Source organism: Rhinolophus hipposideros, assembly GCF_964194185.1.
Source record: "Rhinolophus hipposideros genome assembly, chromosome: 14".
NCBI lineage: Eukaryota > Metazoa > Chordata > Mammalia > Chiroptera > Rhinolophidae > Rhinolophus > Rhinolophus hipposideros.
Genome location: NC_138060.1, coordinates 54,246,429 through 54,265,220, shown reverse-complemented (window position 1 = coordinate 54,265,220; position 18,792 = coordinate 54,246,429). Strand labels below are relative to the sequence as shown.

At 38.5% G+C, this 18,792-nt stretch overlaps 1 protein-coding gene across 1 annotated transcript in view; it reads right to left on the bottom strand.

Annotated features, from left to right (window-relative positions):
• The window catches only part of OXSR1 (oxidative stress responsive kinase 1), an 81,929-nt gene that overhangs the window by 51,823 nt on the left and 11,314 nt on the right, over positions 1 to 18,792 (bottom strand). The window contains exons 2-3 of the mRNA XM_081072267.1: positions 11,380 to 11,492; positions 4,622 to 4,730 (exon numbers count right to left, since the gene is read on the bottom strand). Of these exons, the coding sequence (XP_080928393.1) occupies positions 4,622 to 4,730; positions 11,380 to 11,492 (222 nt within the window). The remainder of the gene's footprint in view (positions 1 to 4,621; positions 4,731 to 11,379; positions 11,493 to 18,792) is intronic.

Sequence of the window (18,792 nt, the reverse complement as noted above, 5' to 3'; positions counted from 1 at the left end):
TCAGTTCTGCTTAGTTTAACCAATCACACATTAATCCCCAAAGCAAAGTGACGACACCAACAGGTCACAAAATTCATGCTTCTGAGAAATCAGGCCACGTAAGAACTGCTTAGTAAGAAGATGACATCTGTATAAATGACAATTGAGTTACATGTTTGTAATGTAAAGAATATCTAAAATAAGGAACGCAAAGGGAGAAATTCCTACTAGGAATTAAAAATTAATACAATTTATTCATTCAACAATTAAGCCATGTTATATGCAAGACCTAGAACTGGGTGCTACAGAATATAAGATATATATGGCATGACTGCTGACTTTCAAGGAACTTCAGTCAGGTGTTGCAAAGAAATTGATCAACAAAGACCCTAGGCACATAAAAGTTATTAGATCTGTATTTTTTAAGCATTTGAAGCAGGAGCTCCCTTTCAAAACCTTAGAAGATTTTTATTAATTTCACATCACCTAATGATCAGTGGGGAAATTAAGGCAATGCACAGCCCCAGTCTACATCGAGAACACATATTCTGAACAAGGCTACATAAGATGTGCCCTCTTCCCTGCGATCGCCATGTCTTTCTAGTTTCCGTCTCCCATAACGTAATTTTCATAGGTGGAGGGATGGATGATCATACCACTGAGATCTTCATCCTTAACTGGAAAATACTGGCCCCTTCTTTTCTATATGATTTCCTGAGCATCTTACCCTACAGGTACTACTTTCACTTTTCCTTTCAAAAGCTTTCTTAGTTATTAATACTTTGATTTTTAAAAATCTCACATTGCAGTTTGGTGCTAATAAATTGTAGAAATAACTATTTAGATAAAAAGTACTTTTAATATCTAAAGATTAAACTTCCTGTATTAATAAATCTCATCATTCAATATCAAAGTTTTAATTAGCAAAAGATAAGAATATTATAGTTACAGGGAAGCATTATGAAATAATTATAATATTGACACACTTAAACTTATTTTAACCGTGACATCCACCTGGTTATTAGGGCTTAAGAATGACAGTTACAATTCATATTATGATCCAATTAGCTTATTAAATTCTACATTAGTACAATGTTGCCAAATCAAAAATAAACACTGCTTTTGTTTTAAATATGTTGGCTGAAAAAGTTCATGTGCCAGAAAGTAGCCTATACAAATCTCTGTTAACTCTGGTTATATATATATATATTTTTGATTATGCTGACTCATAATTATTCAAAGGGAGACCCTGCTCATCAATGGTCCTCTCCTGTCACTCTCTCTGCTCCATCTGTCATCCTCCGTTAGTTGCCAAGACACACCACACTCCTCCATCCTGCCTCCAGACAATTCTCTGCAATGCTCCCTCTATTTGGATCACGTCTCCCATCTTCCCTGATACCACCTCCAGCTCGCATTTCACATGGCTAATTGTTACCTATTCTTCAGATCTCAGCTGAACATTGCTTCCTGAGGGAAGTCTTTGTTAACCCTACCACATCCATTCTCCCTAAGAGAGAGGTTAGGTTAGGAGAATAAGGTTAGGTTCTCCTGGTACTTGTTCCCACGGCACCTAATACTTCTCCATGGCACTCTACACAGTTGTAATTAATTATGAGGTCCACAAGAGCAAGGAACGGACAGTTTGATTCACCAATGTATTGGTGATCAATGAGTATTTGATAAATGGCATTTTAATTTATCAGCTATCTTGACAGTTTCCTCCTATTTAAAAAAAATTAAATTTGTGCTTAGTTCTACCTTTTGTTTTCTAAATATTGCATAATGTATCTCTTCAGTGTAAATGTGTAGTCAGTCTATAACTGCAAAAATGAGATTTCATTTTTCTAAAAAAAGATGCAAAATTTTTAATATTTAAAAATTAATATTTAAAAATTTTAGATATAAGATTATGCTGACTCATAAAAATGTAAATAATTATAAAAAAGAATTATTGCCTGAAACATGTTTGAAAATTATCCTCCAGGAAATGTGCTGAGTGTTAGCCTGAAAAAATTGGGCACTGCCCCAGGAAACCTAACACAGAAGGGACAGAGAGGTACATCTAAAAGACATTCCACCCAGATACATGTTCTGTCCCTTCTGCAGTCAGGACATATACTCCCTGAGATAACAACAAGGATTCTTTAAAAAAAATAAATAAATAAATAAAAGGTCATTCTGCTTAAGAGTAGCAAAAAGGATGGGCTGGAATACAAGTATGGATGAAAGAATTAGGCAAACAATTTATTCCTATTCATCAGAGGACTGTTTAGTAAAACATTAAAAACTTTGTATTATACATTTTTGTAAATTACATTAAAGAAAATTAATATATAGGTGATCAATAACAAAAGATACAGTATTACCTAATATTCCCATATCTGTCCATACTGAAAGAACCATGCTTGACCACCATCTTGAAAGGTGGTTGGTGTTAGCAAGGCTTCCAACCAGCATATGAACAGGGCCTTTAACAAAGCAATCCAGATTCTCCAGTGTGTCACTAATGGGATTGAAACAAAAAGGTGATTCTGGCTACACTGAAAAGCAGCAAATAACAAGGGATTATTATTATTAATGACTAAAATTTCTTGTGCACCTACACAGTGACGGATGCTTTACAAATATTATCTCATTTACTCTTCCCCAATACCCTCAAATGCAGAAAGGTATCCCCACTTAACAAACAAGTAAACAGGTTCAAAGAATTGAAATAGTTTGCCCAATGACATAGAATTGCTAAGCAGGACAGTTAAGAATTTAATTCTAAAGCCTGTACTGTCTGGGCAAGTAAGCTGTTAATTCTAAAGCCTTTTACAGCCTGTGTGGGCAAGTAAGGTGTTTGAGAAGGTATGATACTGAAATTATAAACAAACATGGATCCTATTTTCTGTAACCCTACATTCTAAAATGGAAAAATCAGGCTACCACACAAATTACATACGCAAACAAAAACCAAGCAGCATAATGGGAAAGTCGGTGGCTCCATCACTCTCAATCTTGCCACGATTCAAATCCATACCTTAGCAAAATGTCTAATTGTCTAATTTACTGCATGGCATGGGCCTTCAGGTAATCGTAACAAAATGTTCAATCTATACATACCAAGGGTCCACTGTTTGCAATCAGCAATACTTATGTTTGAGTCTAAGAGCTAACACAGAAATAACTGCAAATTCACTGCAGGATAAAGCATATAATTATGTTAATGTTGGGGACCAAGATTTTCTACGTAACAGTGTAAACTTTCAAGTGTAATTTGAAAGTTTTATAGGTCTGTAATATTAAACTTGAATTGGAAGCACTAATGTCAAATCATGATTTATTTTTAATATACTGTATTTCCAAGCTCCTTCCACTAAAAGCAACGACAAAGCAGTAGCTCTGAGCATCCCAAGCATCCAGGATATGCTTTCTAAATACCATTCCCCAGGAAAAAGACCAAAGTGCCTTAGAATATTGGCTGATTCTGGGTATAGGAAAAGCAATAGAAACATGAGCTTAGGAAATCTTGAACCAAAAAACAAGAAGTTTTCAAAGACTGATGGATTCCTATCAAAAGGACACAAAAGTAAGCTTGAAGGGACTCCTCAAACCGATAAAATTTTGGACAACCCGAGTATCAAAAGAATAGAACATAACTGATCGAAAAACCCTGAATATATAAAAACCCGTGAATCTATATAATGATAGTCAAAAAAATGAAAGTCTTACCCGATGGGGGGGTTGGGCAACCCTTTCATGTGCCACCATTGGAGGTGATCATTAAACTCTTAAAAATTGGCTCTTCAATAAAGGAACCAATTATTTATCCTGCCTTTTCAGTAGGAAATACAGATTAATCAAAGAGCCCCAGTACATAAGGTAAAGTTCCTTTTCTCAGAAGAATGCGTTTATAAATGTAAAAGAAAGGATGCGATAAGAAAAATCACCATTCTGCAGCCCCTGACGAAATAATTGATTCAAACAAAGACTGTTAATGGATGCTGACATCATCAGACAAGAGACTTAGGGGGAACTGTACACTCACAAGGCCAAAGTGTCATCTCACAGATTACTTGCCAGCTGCAAAGGGAAGTTAACTTTTCCGTGGAGAGGCCTGGCTATCATAATCTTAAGCAATCAAAATGAACACCACCATGAAAGATCCAGACAGCAAACACTGCCTGACGTGATGCAATATGAAGTACACAGCATCACCTACAAAAGACTCTGTCCAAAAATATTTAAGTTAAATCTAATCAAGCCTTTAGTTCTACTTTTCAATTTTTAAGAAACAGAGGAATGCAAATCAAGTTAAATATCACCAGGAAGAAATACGTAGATAAATCCACAATGTGGGGCATTCTGCAAGATAGTCACCATCAGATCCTTCAGACCAGACCCTGCCACAAGTTTCTGTCATGGAAAAGAGGAAGTGGGAGGGAACAATCCTAGATACAGAGAAATTTAAGAGGCATGACAACCAAATGCAATGTGTGAAACCTGTCTCAACTCATACAATAGCATTGTTAGCAGATACTATATTCTCAGTATCTCCTCAAATGCAAATGTCTATGAAAACGAAACCAGGAGAGAAAGAACATTTTTATTAACTTTTCAACCCATGGAAGTTAACATTTCATTGTACTTTACTCACCTCCACTTAACAGCTTCATGACTAGCCACAGCTCATCTTTTACCACAAAAGATGTGTAGTAAGACACAATGTTAGGATGATGGCACTGACTCATGGCTTGAATTTCTTTCTACAAAGAGAAAAAATATAACTTATTATATGCAAGCCTAAAACAACACTACAAGTTAGTGAATACAGACTGGGAATCCCAAGACTATGTGACAACCTCTCTGGGCTCTCCAAGGCCTGACCTCTTCAAGAATGGTTAAAACCAAAAAACACTTAGTTTCCCTCCATCCATTCTGACTCGACTCTGTCCTATCACTCCACTAGTAATCTCTGACACCAGAAACATGCACTATTTTTCATACCCTGGCACAGCACCACAGAGGCTTCCACTGGGACACATATTTTTACTTCAAGGTGCCCTTTCCCATCCTGGGAAATCTGGTTTTACAGTCAGAGAGGATACTAATAAACAGAGGATGGTTTTTTGTTTGTGTTTTTTTTTGTTTTTTTTTTTCCTTTCAAAATATTGTTTCATCCCATTTTTGTGAAACAGATTAACAATTTTCATTCTAAACTTCAGAAATACACTGAAGCAGGGCAAGAGCATAAACTAAATCCAAAGTAGAAACCTGAACTAAAATTCTAAGCTTACACAATTTCATTTAATGGATTTAAATTACATTTGGTATGATACTGCCTTAAAAAGCCCTGTGTGAACAGGGCACTGCTCACCTTTTTAGTCTCATTCCTACTCCCTCACTTATCCTGCACTCCAACATACAGCCACCCTAACTTCAACTGAGCCGTGTTTCTTCTAACATGGACATTTTACCCTGTTGTTCCCTCTGCCTCAAATACACTTCCCTCACTATTTTGCCTAGCTAAAAAATGCCAATTCTTTCTTCTGAACTCAGTCAAAACATAAATATCATTTCTTCCCAGCTCCCCAAGTCGCGTTAGGTGTCCCTTCTCTTAGCTTCCAAGCTCCCTGTGTATGTCCTTACGTCGTGGCACATACATACTGGATAGTACATTGGGTGCTTATTTGTCTGTGAGCTCAAATGAGAGCTAGACTGAGAGCTCCATGAAGGCAACTTAAAAGTGGATTCTTAAACATTGTAGAACTTGTCATACTATACTTTAATTGCCTATTTATTTTTCTACATCCCTCACAAAACTGTAAGCTCGATGAGAGCTGAGACTCTGTATTTCTGGCACTTATTGTGCCTGGCACACAGTACACCTTTAATAAACACGTGTTGAATAAAATGAAATCCTACAGCAATTTATACTTTTTACTTATTCATATATTTGCTCTATGCCCTTGGTATTTGTTCAGTAAGATCAAGCATGTAAAAGTTACCCATAATCCTTGATTGATAATCTCTGGCTCAATAAACACCAGCTTTCCTTTTCTTATCTTCTCTAATTGAACGTCAAGTCCTTTATGGCAACGACCTTGACGTATGCATCACTGCGACCCCCCCCCCTCCCCGAAGTCACCAGAACAGTCATCTGTACTACAAGCTAATTAAATATGAAGGAAAAGGAAGAAGGAACTAAAGAAAACACCTGCCTGTTGACAGTTCTAAGGATTCAAGTAGATATGATATGCACATATGGGAGGGAAGACATAGGACAGCACATACATGCCAAATGAGTAGTCAAGATATTAAATGTTACAAAAGTCCATAGGAAAGAACAGTTAAGTAGGCAAGAAGTCTTCACAGAAGAGGTGGGAGCTAGATTTAGTTCTGCTGGACGTGGAGATATGACAAGATGAAAGGCATATAGAATTACCAAAAAAAATTAAATATGCAAGCGAGATTTTACAACACAGTGAGTAAACCTATCTAGGGTAAATAGTTCATGCTTTCAGCAGATATTTACTAAGTACCTACTGTGTGCCAGGCACTGTATTAGGTGCTTGACCACAATGGTGAGACCATATGAAACTTACAGCCTAGTGAAGAAGTTAGACAAATACTAATTTATAACACAGATCGATAAACAGTTTGATAGGGGAAGTACTACCGTGTTTCCCTGAAAATAAGACCTAACCGGAAAATAAGCCCTAGCATGATTTTTCAGGACGACTTCTCCTGAACATAAGCCCTAATGCGACTTTTGGAGCAAAAATTAATATAAGACCCGATCTTATTTTTGGGGAAACACGGTAGATACTACATGACCTCATCCACAAGGCAAATTATCCAAAAATAGGAGTAAAAATCAGGGAAGCCTTCGAATAAGAAGTTGAACTACATGGACACTGAGATAGGAAAGACAAGTAGGTTTTTACCAGTTTTGACTGTTCAATTACCTGAGATCATATCCAAAAAGACCTTTAACTATGGACTAGAATTTAGGTTTCATCCTAACAGCAATGGAAAGGCATCAGAGGTTTAACTATATTTTTTTCATAAAACTCACTCTGGTTGTAATGTAGAAAATAAATGAGAAAAGGCAAAGACTGTTTAAGGCTGCTGCCATGACCCGAGTGAGAGACAATAGTGGCCTGAAAAAATGAAAAATAGGTAATTTTTCAGTTTCCATAACTGTACTATGGTTATGTTACTGTAAGGAAATGTTGGGTAAACAACATATGGAAACTTTCTCTACTCCCACTTTTGCAACTCTTCTCTAAGTTTAAAACTATCTCAAAATAGAAAGTTAAAAAAAGTGGCAATATGAATGAAAAGAATGGGAGTCAAAAGATAACACTAAATAGGTATAAACAATAGGACTTGGTGACTCATTGGATGGTAAAGGTGAGAGACAGAGAGATCACACATACATAATGTAAACAGCTGGGGTCAATGTCCAAGGTCTTAAATGTTAAGGATTTTGAGCTGAGCTTTATTCTAAAAAAGATGCACCACAAGGGGTTTTCTGATAGGAGACTATCAGACAACCATAGAATTCAAAGATAAAAAGTCTTAAATATTCCTTTTCTTCTATTCCTTTAAAGGGGAAGGAGGAGCCTTCCTTTATCTTAATTCCCATTGGAGTTATCTTTTTCCCTTTCTTTTTCAAAAAATAAAAAATAAATATATATTAATGCTTACAAGAGTGGTATATTCATTCTAACTCAAATTTCCCAGCAGCTTCCTCAACACTTATAAGTGAATTCCACCCCTACTAATGGAAGTGCTTTCTTCAAAGTCCTCCATTATCTGTTAATGCCAGCTCTTTTGTTTGGACTTTTCAGTTCCCCATCTGAAGCTTTTTAAAGCTATGTTTTAGTGATGACTTTTCATTTCTTCATGAAACTCACTCATCTTGATTTCTACTATTTATTCCCTGGTTTTCTAATTACTCCAGTGTAGGTAGTTTTCCTTCATTTCACAAAATTCAGTCAGTCCCCAAGTAATGTTCATTCATTCATTCATTCATTCATGTAGCGTGAACAAAACAAAGTCCCTGCCCTCATGAAGTGCTTGTTCTAGTACTAACAATTTTCCATCTATAAAATGTCTAGGGAATCTGTGTCTTCCTTTCCATTATTACTGCTGTTTCCTGAATTTAAGAGTCTCAATACCTATTTCAAACTATGGGTTGCAACTCATGAGTCATGAAATAAATTTAGTATATCATATTAAAAACAAACAAAAGGAAATAGAAAATCAGAATGCATTCCACATAACGAAGAACTGTTTTATAAAAGTGTTGTTTCAGTTATATTAATATTTATAAATATATACATGACTATGCTATTTGTTCCTGATTCTAAAATCCTGACTGCCAGGATCTCCATCCCTGCCTGGTCAGTCTCCCTAGCCCTAGTGGCTCAAGACACAAACATGTCCACAAAGGCCTCCAACTTCATAGCTGGGAGTTCTCTTCCCCCTCTTACTTCCATAGTACTTGATACCGTTGCTAGGCCATTTGTCAGGCTCTGCCTTGTATAGCAGAGCACCCAGTCTTCAACTATACCGTGAGACTCTTGGTAGAAGTAAAAACATTTTAAGCCTCTTAATGTTCCCCTCAGATGCTTGTCCAATGACTCTAGTCCTAGCATCTACTGGAAAAGAGAAAAATTTCAAAATACTGCACTATATGCCTTTCTTAGAGAAAGCCTGTAATATCTCTGGAGAAAATACACGTAGTAAGATCTGACAGCTGATTTTCCCATCACACTTAGCAAAAGTTGTCAGACAAGAAAACACTGTGACATTGCTGCCTCTTCAGTAATAACTGTCACGTATGACACACACCTGTAGTTGGTTTACAGCAGTGCTCTCTGGAGAACCCAGAGCACTCTTCTGCATTATAATAAAGATAACTTGGAAAATAAATTTTAAAATCACACCAAAAGTTTAGTGTGTTGATCTACCAGATTTTTAAAGGTAAACTGAAGGGCTTCATAGCTCTCAGAAATGGAGCTCTTGGCACTCAGATCTCAGGTCCTGACACCACAAACACCATAAATAAATCAGGTATTATTTATACTCCTGATGTTTCTTCAGGGTTTAGTGAGATCTTACCTGCTTGCTCCCCCCAAAAAGCCAATTATCTTGAACTTTCTTTACTAAAAGTTACTTCCCCCCACCCTTACTTATTTGCCAAATATACAGATATACATTTGTGACATAAAGCTTATTGGAATATATGGCCAAAATTTATGGAGGTCTAACTAATTTTTTTTCTTTTACTAAGCTATATCAAATTTGCATTCCTCTAAAAGTAAGGCCCTAGTGTAATAATACAAATATTACTTTCAAGAATGACAACTATTTCAGATGTTCTTTCCACTTTTGAACTAAGGTTATAATCATTTTGTTAGTATTATATGAAGTAGAAAAGACTTAGGCAAAAGACCTGGTTTTTAATCCAGACTCTGTCACTTACCATCTGATCTACTTCCTTCCTGTATAAAATGGGGCTACTACCTATCTCAGAGATGGTTATGAGGTTAAAGTATACTTAAGTGCCTGGTACTGAAAAGATGTCCGCTCTTATTTTCATGTGAATTTAGTCAAGTTATTTAAACTTCACGTCTCAGTTTCTTTAGTCACAAAGTGATAATAAAATTTTCACTCATCGTTCCATTATCCTTATGTGTTATGTAAAATAACTGGCAAACAATAGGAATTCAATTTGGGCTTCTCAAATTCCAGTCTTCATGTGGAGGTTAAAAATACTGTTTTTTTTTAATAGACTTAGTTTACAATTCAGACTTGTGTGAAGATCGCTGCAGTTCAAACATCCAAATGGCGCTCTACGGTACTGCTGGCGTCTGTAAAGCCAGGATCACCAAGCAGGACCGCGATTGGCATCTGTTTCCAAGGATGTGCTCTCCCACCAAAGGCAGCTCGAGATCACTCCTGCTACCCACTTCTTCAGCTTCTGCTCCTGCATCGCCAGCTCCTGAAGAAACACACTTGTCTCGTCGGCTACGAGTTCAATATGTAATTCTATTACCTATTTTCCTTTTATTCCAATGATTTCCTAAAACTCAGTACAGACTCTACTAGCAATTGAATCCACTCTGGGACACTGGGAAAACTTCTGGACTGTCAGATTATCCCTGTACTGATTCCTGCTCTATGACTAGCTGTATATCATCTTAGACACATTACTTAATAAAATAATAATATTAGTTCTTATTTGCATGGAAGTTTAGTTTTCAAGTACTGTGCCATCTGATCTTTAAGAAAAACCTCACGAGGTACACAAAGCAGAAGTAATATCCATTTTAAGCCAAAGAAACTGAGCATTTAAAAAGTTACACGATTTAAAAAACGATCTTATTTCCCTTGGTAAGCACCTATTACATACTTAAAACTACTCAGGATGTCATGCTGCATAAAAGAAGTACAAAACAATCCCTGTGTGACTAGCTTTTAATGCCACAGAACATCTCTTGCTGCTATTAATCCTCGGGACTCCCTTTCGTCTTCCTTCCCCTGGCCTTTGCAAAAGCCAGTGCTGCGTGGGGTCATTCTCTCATCTCGCACCAGTGGTCAGAATGAAGACTGCACCATGTTCCTAGGAGACCAAAAGCCTTTTAAAGGATATTCCATTTGACCTAGGAATCATAATTGCATGATACTATTTTAAGGAAAGAGAAGTAAGCAAGCATTGTTTATAACAATAAAAAAGAGAAAATAAGGTAATCGTCCAATACCAGAGAACAGGGTAAATGAAGTGTGGTCTACTTATTCAATGGAATACTACACATGTATTTAAAATTATGTTAATTCATATTTATAGACACAGAAATAATTCTGTGATAAAGTTTTCAATAAAAACAAGTATATGATTACATGATTATAAATACACAAGGATGTTTAAATGTATAGTCAGAAAGATTACATAGCAAGTGTTAATCTCAGAATGAGAGGATTATAACTTTTTTTCGCTCTACTTACCTGGATTTTTATAAATTTTATAATAAGCATGACTATTAACGGAAAAATTCACAAGCCTTTAAAAACAAAAACCTCCAGTTATTTCCCACTCTAACATGAATATACATAAGTATATTTCTCCACTTAAGAAATATGAGATGGGGGCGACCAGATGGCTCAGTTGGTTAGAGTTTGAGCTCTGAACAACAAGGCTGCCAGTTCAATTCCCTCATGGGATGGTGGACTGTGCCCCCTGCAACTAAAGATTGAAAATGGCAACTGGACTTGGAGCTGAGCTACGCCCTCCACAATTAGATTGAAGGACAACGACTTGAAGCTGATGGATCCTGGAGAAACACACTGTTCCCCAATATTCCCCAATAAAAAGAAAAAAAAAGAAATATGAGATGTGCATACCAGGAGTTCATCCATGCTAGTCTGACATTTCTCAAGATTTATCCGTTTGATTGCCACCTTCTCCTTTTTAGGGGCACAATATGCTGCTTGGACCACAGCCGTTGCTCCACTCCCTAAAGAAAAATACATAAATAAATAAATAGATGGACAGATAAAAACATGACATTTCTAATTCCCACACAATTTTAAAAAAAGAAGTTAATCTTTATCTTGTACCTACATTCAACAACAGATGCAGAGAAACACTGAAAAGCAGGGTGTCAATAAAAATGAAAGCCTCAACCATTTCACAGAATTGCCAATAAATACAACCCCTCCCCCAAAAATCAAAATTGCTGAATATGATAGTGTGGGCTCACATTCCTCTGCTCCTCTCCTCTAAATACAACTAAATACCCTGGAAATCATTCAAAAGACAATCATAAAATGACTCTGAGAGGTAGAAAGAAGGTGAACTGGCTAGATCCTCCCAGTATGAGGAAAGGCATGACTGTGAGTTGACCAGGTTTTCCTTTTATCGCCCATATAGCATGAGTGGGCCCCAGAGTAGCCTGCAACCTGGAACCACCATCAGGGATAGACAAACAGACAAACAAATGAGAAAGCACTGTTTTCTGGCCAAAGGATTGTGAAGAGGGCAGCTCAGCAGAGACCTGGAGGGGAGACAGGTTCCCCCAATCCCTACCCAGTACAGTGGGGGACCCAATGTACTGGCAGGATGTCCACCCTACGCCAGATAGCAGCAGGCCACACCCACCACAGGGGCAACTAAGTCCCTGTCCCACACCCGGGCAATGTCCACCCAACTGCCCTTAGCAGCAGCAGCAGCAGCACAACTGGGGACCCACACCACACCCAACAGTCAGCCCAGGTAACACCTGTACAGACCAAACAGGAGCTCCTGTGGAGCCAGAAGAATAAAGCACAAGACAGCAGCACTGCAAGAGCTTGGAAAACTGAATTACCATCGGAATTACGCAGCTCACAAAAGTAGGCCAGGGCCTACACACTAAACCTAAATAGAGGAACTGCCTACTAAAGCATTTAAAAGATTTAAATAGGATCAAGAGTCTCCTAACATTAGTATCCTAAATGTCCATGATACAGTAAAAAATAATAGTAACCACATGTCATATTGCAAGAACCAGGATGTCAACACCAAAATGAATCACATGTTGGAGGATTTTAAAGCAGCCATTATAAAAATGCTTCAACAAACAATTAAGAATTTTCTTAATAAAATAATTAAAAATCTTAGTACAGAAACAGAAGTCATTAAAAAAATGTACCAAATGAAAATTACATAACTGAAACATACAATTTCCAAAATAAAAAATTTGTTGAACTTAAGGACAAGATCAATAGTTTACTCTATCTAAACAAGAGAGAAAACAGACTGAAAAAAAGAAGAGCCTCAAGGAACAATGAAATAAAACACCTAAAGTCCACGTGGTAGGTAGAATAACGCCACCCCCCCAAAAGATGTCCATGTCCTAATCCTCGCAATCTGTGAACGTCACCTTATATGGCAAAAGACTTTGCACATGTTATTAAGTTGAATAAAGGATGGGAAATTGTCCTGGATTATCTGGGTGGGTCCAATGTAATTACAAGGGTCTTTATAAAAGGAAGGCAGAAGGGTCAGAGGAGATGAGACAATGACTGAAAGCAGAGGTAGTGATAAGAGCCCTAAGCCAAGGAGCAAGTACTGATTGATACTATATGCAACAACACAGATGAACCCTGAAAACATTATGCTATCTGAAAAAAATTCCAAAGACAACCTATTGTACGACTCTATATGAAACATCCAGAACAGGCAAATCTAGAGAGACAGAATATAGCTTCGGAGTTTCCAGGGGCTGGGAGAAGGGAAGAATGGAAAGTTACTGCTTGAAGGGTACAGGCTTTCTTTCTGGGGTGATGAAAATACACTGGAATTAGTGGCGATAGTTGCAAAACACTGTGAATATACTAAAAACCAATGAATTGTATGGTTCATTTTAAAATGGTCAATTTTATTTTATGTGACTTTTATCTCAATTTAAAAATAAGGGAATACTACAAGCTACTTAAGCTCAAATTCAACAATTTAGAAAAAATTGAAGCAATTCTTTGAAAGCAACTACCAAAACTTAGCCAAGATGAAGCAGATAACCTGAATAATTCTGAAACTATTAAACAAATCAAATTTGTAATTTAAAAGTTATCCAAAAAAATCACCAGACACAGATGGTTTCAATGGAGAATCTCACCAAATATTTTTAAAAAATAATTAATAGCCATTTTTCACAGTTTTCCAGAAATGGAAGAAGCAGAACACGTCCCAATTCATTTTATGAAGCCAGTATTACCAAGACCAAAACCAGACACAGACATTACAAGAATACTACAGACCAATATCTCTCATGTACTTAGCTGCAAAATCCTTAACAAAATATTAGCAAATCGAATCCAGCATTAGATAGATAATGCACCACAACCAGGTAATATGTCTTCTAGGTAAGCAAGGCTGGTGTGGTATTCTTTTTTTTTAAATCAAAATCAATGTAAAATGCTGTATCAACAGGCTAAGGAATTAAAATCATATAATCGCATCAAGAGACATAGAAGAACTTTTTAAAAAACTTCTATTTATTTAAGTGTGTTTTTCCAGGACCCATCAGCTCCAAGTCAAGTAGTTATGTCAATCTAGTTGTGGAGGGTGCAGCTCACACTGGCCCACGCGGGGATACAACGGGCAACCCTGGTGTTACGAGCATCGTGCTCTAACCAAATGAGCTAACTGGTCGCCCCCACAAAAACTTTCTATAAATCTAATACCATTCATGATAACAAGCTCTCAGCAAGTTAGGAATAGAGGAGAATTTCTTTAACTTCATAAAGGACATTTATCTATAAAAAACCTCACAGTTAGCAACATATTTAACGGTGAAAGACTGAATGCTTTCCCTCTAAGATTGGGGAATAGATAAGGATGTCTATTCTCATCATACTTATTCAACATAGTACTGGAAGTCCTATCCATCACAATAAAATAATAAAAAGAAATAAAAGGCATATGGATGGGGAAAGAAGAAATAAAACTGCCCCTATTTGTAGATGACGTGATTGTCTATAAAGAAAATCCTAAGGAATCTACAAGAAAAGCTCCTAGAACAAGAGAGTTTAGCAAGACTGCAAGATATAAGATCAACACACAAAAACCAATTGCATTTCTATAGACTAACACAAACAAGTCAAAACCGAACTTACAAAACACAATAAATACCATTTACAATTGCTCCCCCGACATGATTATTTAGATATGAATCCAATAAAATACAAGCAGGATCTATATGCTGAAAACTACAAAATACCAATGAAAGAAAGTTAAAAAAGGCCTAAATAATTGGAAAGACATACCATGTTCATGGATTTGTAAAAACTAAACATAGTAAAGATGTCAACACTCCCAAAATTGACTATATATAGGTTTAATGCAATTCCAATCAAAATCCCAACAAAGTATTTTGTACACATAGACAAGCTTATTCTAAAGTTTGTATAAAAAAGGAAGGCGCTAGAATAGCCAACATAATAGGGAAGATGAACAAAGCTGAAGAATTCATACTACCCAATCTCAAGACTTATTATATAGCGTAACAAGACAGTATAGTATTGGCAGAGGGACACACACACACACACACACACACTCACACCCCAGAACAAAGAACCCAGAAATAGATTCACAGCAATGTGCCCCATTGATTTTTAACAAAAGTACAAAAGCAGTTCAGTAGAGATGGGATAACCTATCAGAATAGGTGGAAAAAAATAATTTAAATGATAACACACCAAATGCTGGTGGAAATATAAAAATTGGTATAGTCACTCTGGAAAATAGTTTGGCTATTTCTTTTAAAACTGAAAATGGACTTGTACTAGTCAGCATTTTCATGCTTGGGTATTTATCCCAGAGAAACAAAAATATATAATAACACAGAAATTTGTATATAAATATTCATAGCAGCTTTATTTATAATAGCCCCCAATTGGACACTACCCAAATATCTTTCAACAGATGAATGGTTAAACGAACTCGGGTATATCCATACAGAGGATACTACTTAGCAACAAAAATAAACAAACCATTGATATGCACAATTACTTGAGGAACCTCATGGGCAGTATGCTGAGTAAAAAAGCCAATCTCAAAAAGCTACATATTTTATGACGTCATTTACGTAACACTATTGAAATAGCAAAAATAATAGACACAGAGAACAGATTAGTGGTTGCCAGGGATTAGGGATGTGGAGAGAGGGGTTAAATACGGCTTAAAAGGACTATAACGGAATTTAGAGTGGGATACAGTTCTGTACGTTGAGTTTAGGGGTAGCTACACAAAGCTACACATGTAATAAAACTGCACAGAACTATACACACATGCACACAAATAAGTACAGTACACATATAACCAGTAAAATCTGAATTCTGTGGATTGTTTAAAAACAGTGCCTAGGCCTCAATTCATCCTCTACCATTAAAATAATCTTCAAACACCATTTGCACAATGTCACTCCTCAGATCACTAAACCACAGCAGCTATTTGATACTGTGCTACTTGAAAACTGAACACGTTAACTTATTTTCCATACTCCAGATGCAATTTATTTTATCCCCATCTCCATGCCTTTGTGCAAGCCATTCACCCTGCTTTCTACACAGTAATCCATACCTCCCCTTCTTTTCAAAGCCCAACTCAAAACTCACCTAACTTTAGGAAACACCATGGAAAACACACTTAGATTCAAACTTAAGCTCCACTGCTATTAACAGGGTAAGTCCTCATTTCCAGACTATGTGCCTGGACACAGTAATGCTCAATGTCACTAATGTTTGTTTATTCACACATTATTTTACTGTTAGATATTTAAACTGTTAAAAGATATTGCCATGTCTCCTCAAGTATTTGGCATACTGCAGGTTTATTATGCTTCTAAAGTACTTCATTCTTTACCAAAATACATAAGGACAAATTATCCCCACCAACTCCCCATCTCTACCCATCCCATTAAAACTGTAGTTTTTTCCAACGTTTTAATCACTGGTATTACCACAGACTAAACGTTCTCCTGTACAAATACTCAGCCTTGGGTAGAGATGAATTGTAAACACCAAAAAAAGAAAAAAATGTGCAATCATTAAATTCTTCTCCCTTTCCTCTCCATTCTCTCATCCATCCTCTTCCCAAATACAAAGTAATTTCACCAAAGTGTTGGCAAACAGAGCAAGGGGGAAGAAAAAGTGCTATATGTATTGTACTGTAATTATGTTAAGAAAAAGCAACTCCAGGCGGGCCCAGTGGCTCAAGTGGTTGGAGCGCCTACACCAAGGTTGCGGCTCCGATTCCCATATGGGCCAGTGAGCTGCGCCCTCTACAGGTAAGATTGTGAACAACAGCTCTCCCTGGAGCTGGGCTGCCGTGAGCAGCCGGAGTTTGGTGTGAGATGCTGTGTGCTGGCGTGGGCTGCTGTGTGCTGGCGTGGGCTGCTGTGTGCTGCCGCGGGCTACTGTGTGCCGCCATGAGCAACCAGTGGCCATCATGAGTGGCCAGCAGCCAGCACGAGTAGCTGGCAGCGAGCGTGAGTGGCTGGCAGCCAGCATGAGCTGCTGTGTGCTGCTGTGTGCTGCTGTGTGCTGCTGCCATGAGTGGCTGGTGGGCAGCATGAGTGGGCGGCAGCCATCGTGAGCTGCTGTGTGCTGCCATGGGCTACCATGTGCCGCCATGAGTGGCTGGTGGTCAGCGTAAGCAGCAGGCAGCCAGTGAGAGCTGCCGCGAGCTGCTGTAAGGGGCCGACCAATGACTGGCGACCAACTACCTCAGCCGGGGGGAGCACAACGCTCATAATACCAGCATGGGCCAGGGAGCTGTGTCCTACACAACTAGACTGAGAAACAACAGCTTGAACTGGAGTGGGGAGGGGGTAGTGAGAGAAAGGGTGGTGGGGAAGAAAAAGAAAAAGCAACTTCGATCAGAGTGCTTCCTGTAAAATGCAACATGCTTTCAATACTCTGGGGGAATATTACCTACAAACTCTCATACACAGTATTCACTTTAAAGAACACTTTAATAAGACCCTGTCTCAGCCTCTGAAAGAACTAATTAGATCAACTAAAAGAGCATCTAGGGCTTTAAAACTTAAATTTCAAAAAGGAAAAAAAGCAAAGAGCAAAATACTCTATTAGAAGAATATACATATATGTTTTCTGAAAGGATACACAGAAACTATTGCTTCCTCATTTTGGCTGACTCTGTATTTGTTTCTATGTATTACTAGATCTGCTACATTTCCCAGTCTTGGCAGAGTGGCCTCATGTTGTCATATCCTGTGGGGCCCAGTGTTGCAGTCTCCACGGTCACCTGAGCTGTATGTTCCAGGAGTGTCCCTTGTGTGGCTTGTGTGTGCCCTCCTGTTGTAGTTGAGCCTTGCCTGCTGTTGGCATGTCAGTGGGTGGGACTGACCCTCAGGCTTACTGGCTGTGAGGATTGGCCACGAGCACAGTGTACGAGCTGCTGTGCTAGGGCTGACCCCCTAGCAGAGTGGAATTCACTCCAGTGAGTTCTGGTGCCTGCGGAGGCCACCCTTTGGGTGTGCCACTTGTGGGGCTAATTGAGTGGCATTCTGTTGTGGTTTGAAGCCAACGACTGGGTGTGCTGGTTCTGGGGCATCTTGGGAAGAGCTCTTGTGCAGGTAAAGATCAGTCAATGCCTGTGACTGGTCCAGAGCTACCTGGTAGGAGCACAAAGCGATCCACAGTTGGTCTGTGCTGCCTGTGCTGGACCTGGAGATGTGTAGGAGAGGCCACGCTGGGAACCAAGGCCAGCCGTCACCAGTACCGGGCCTGAGGCAGCTTAGCAAAAGGCCCAGGGCATGCTGAGGCCTGTGCCACCTGCCAGCTGTCCATAAGGTTCAGTTACTGAAAGAACCTCAGGTTGTACAGGAGTTGGGTGGGGCAGGGTCTCAGGGAGTCATCAGCATGGGGTAAGTGGTGTTTGTGGGGTTAATGGAGATTAAGGTTTGATCCCAGTTCTGAGCCTGGGGCAACTCTGCAAAAATCTCAGAGCACACTGTGGCCAGCCACCATCAGCCTGGGGTCCATGGACCTACAATAGTTGTCCAAGAAAAGCTGCAGTGCGGACAAACATACTGCTTACCAGTTATGAAAAAAGCCTCTGGCCTTGTGCAAATTCAGTGTGGCAGAGTGCCAGCAAGTCACCATAACAGAGTGAACAGAGCTCACCAAACCAATGAAAATTCAGATTTGGCTGTGTAGGGAGAGGGCTCAACATGAGAAAGATGCTGTCTGCCCACTGGCTACACGGGAGGACTCAACACAGGAACAATGGTGGTTCCCCCCCAGCCCTCG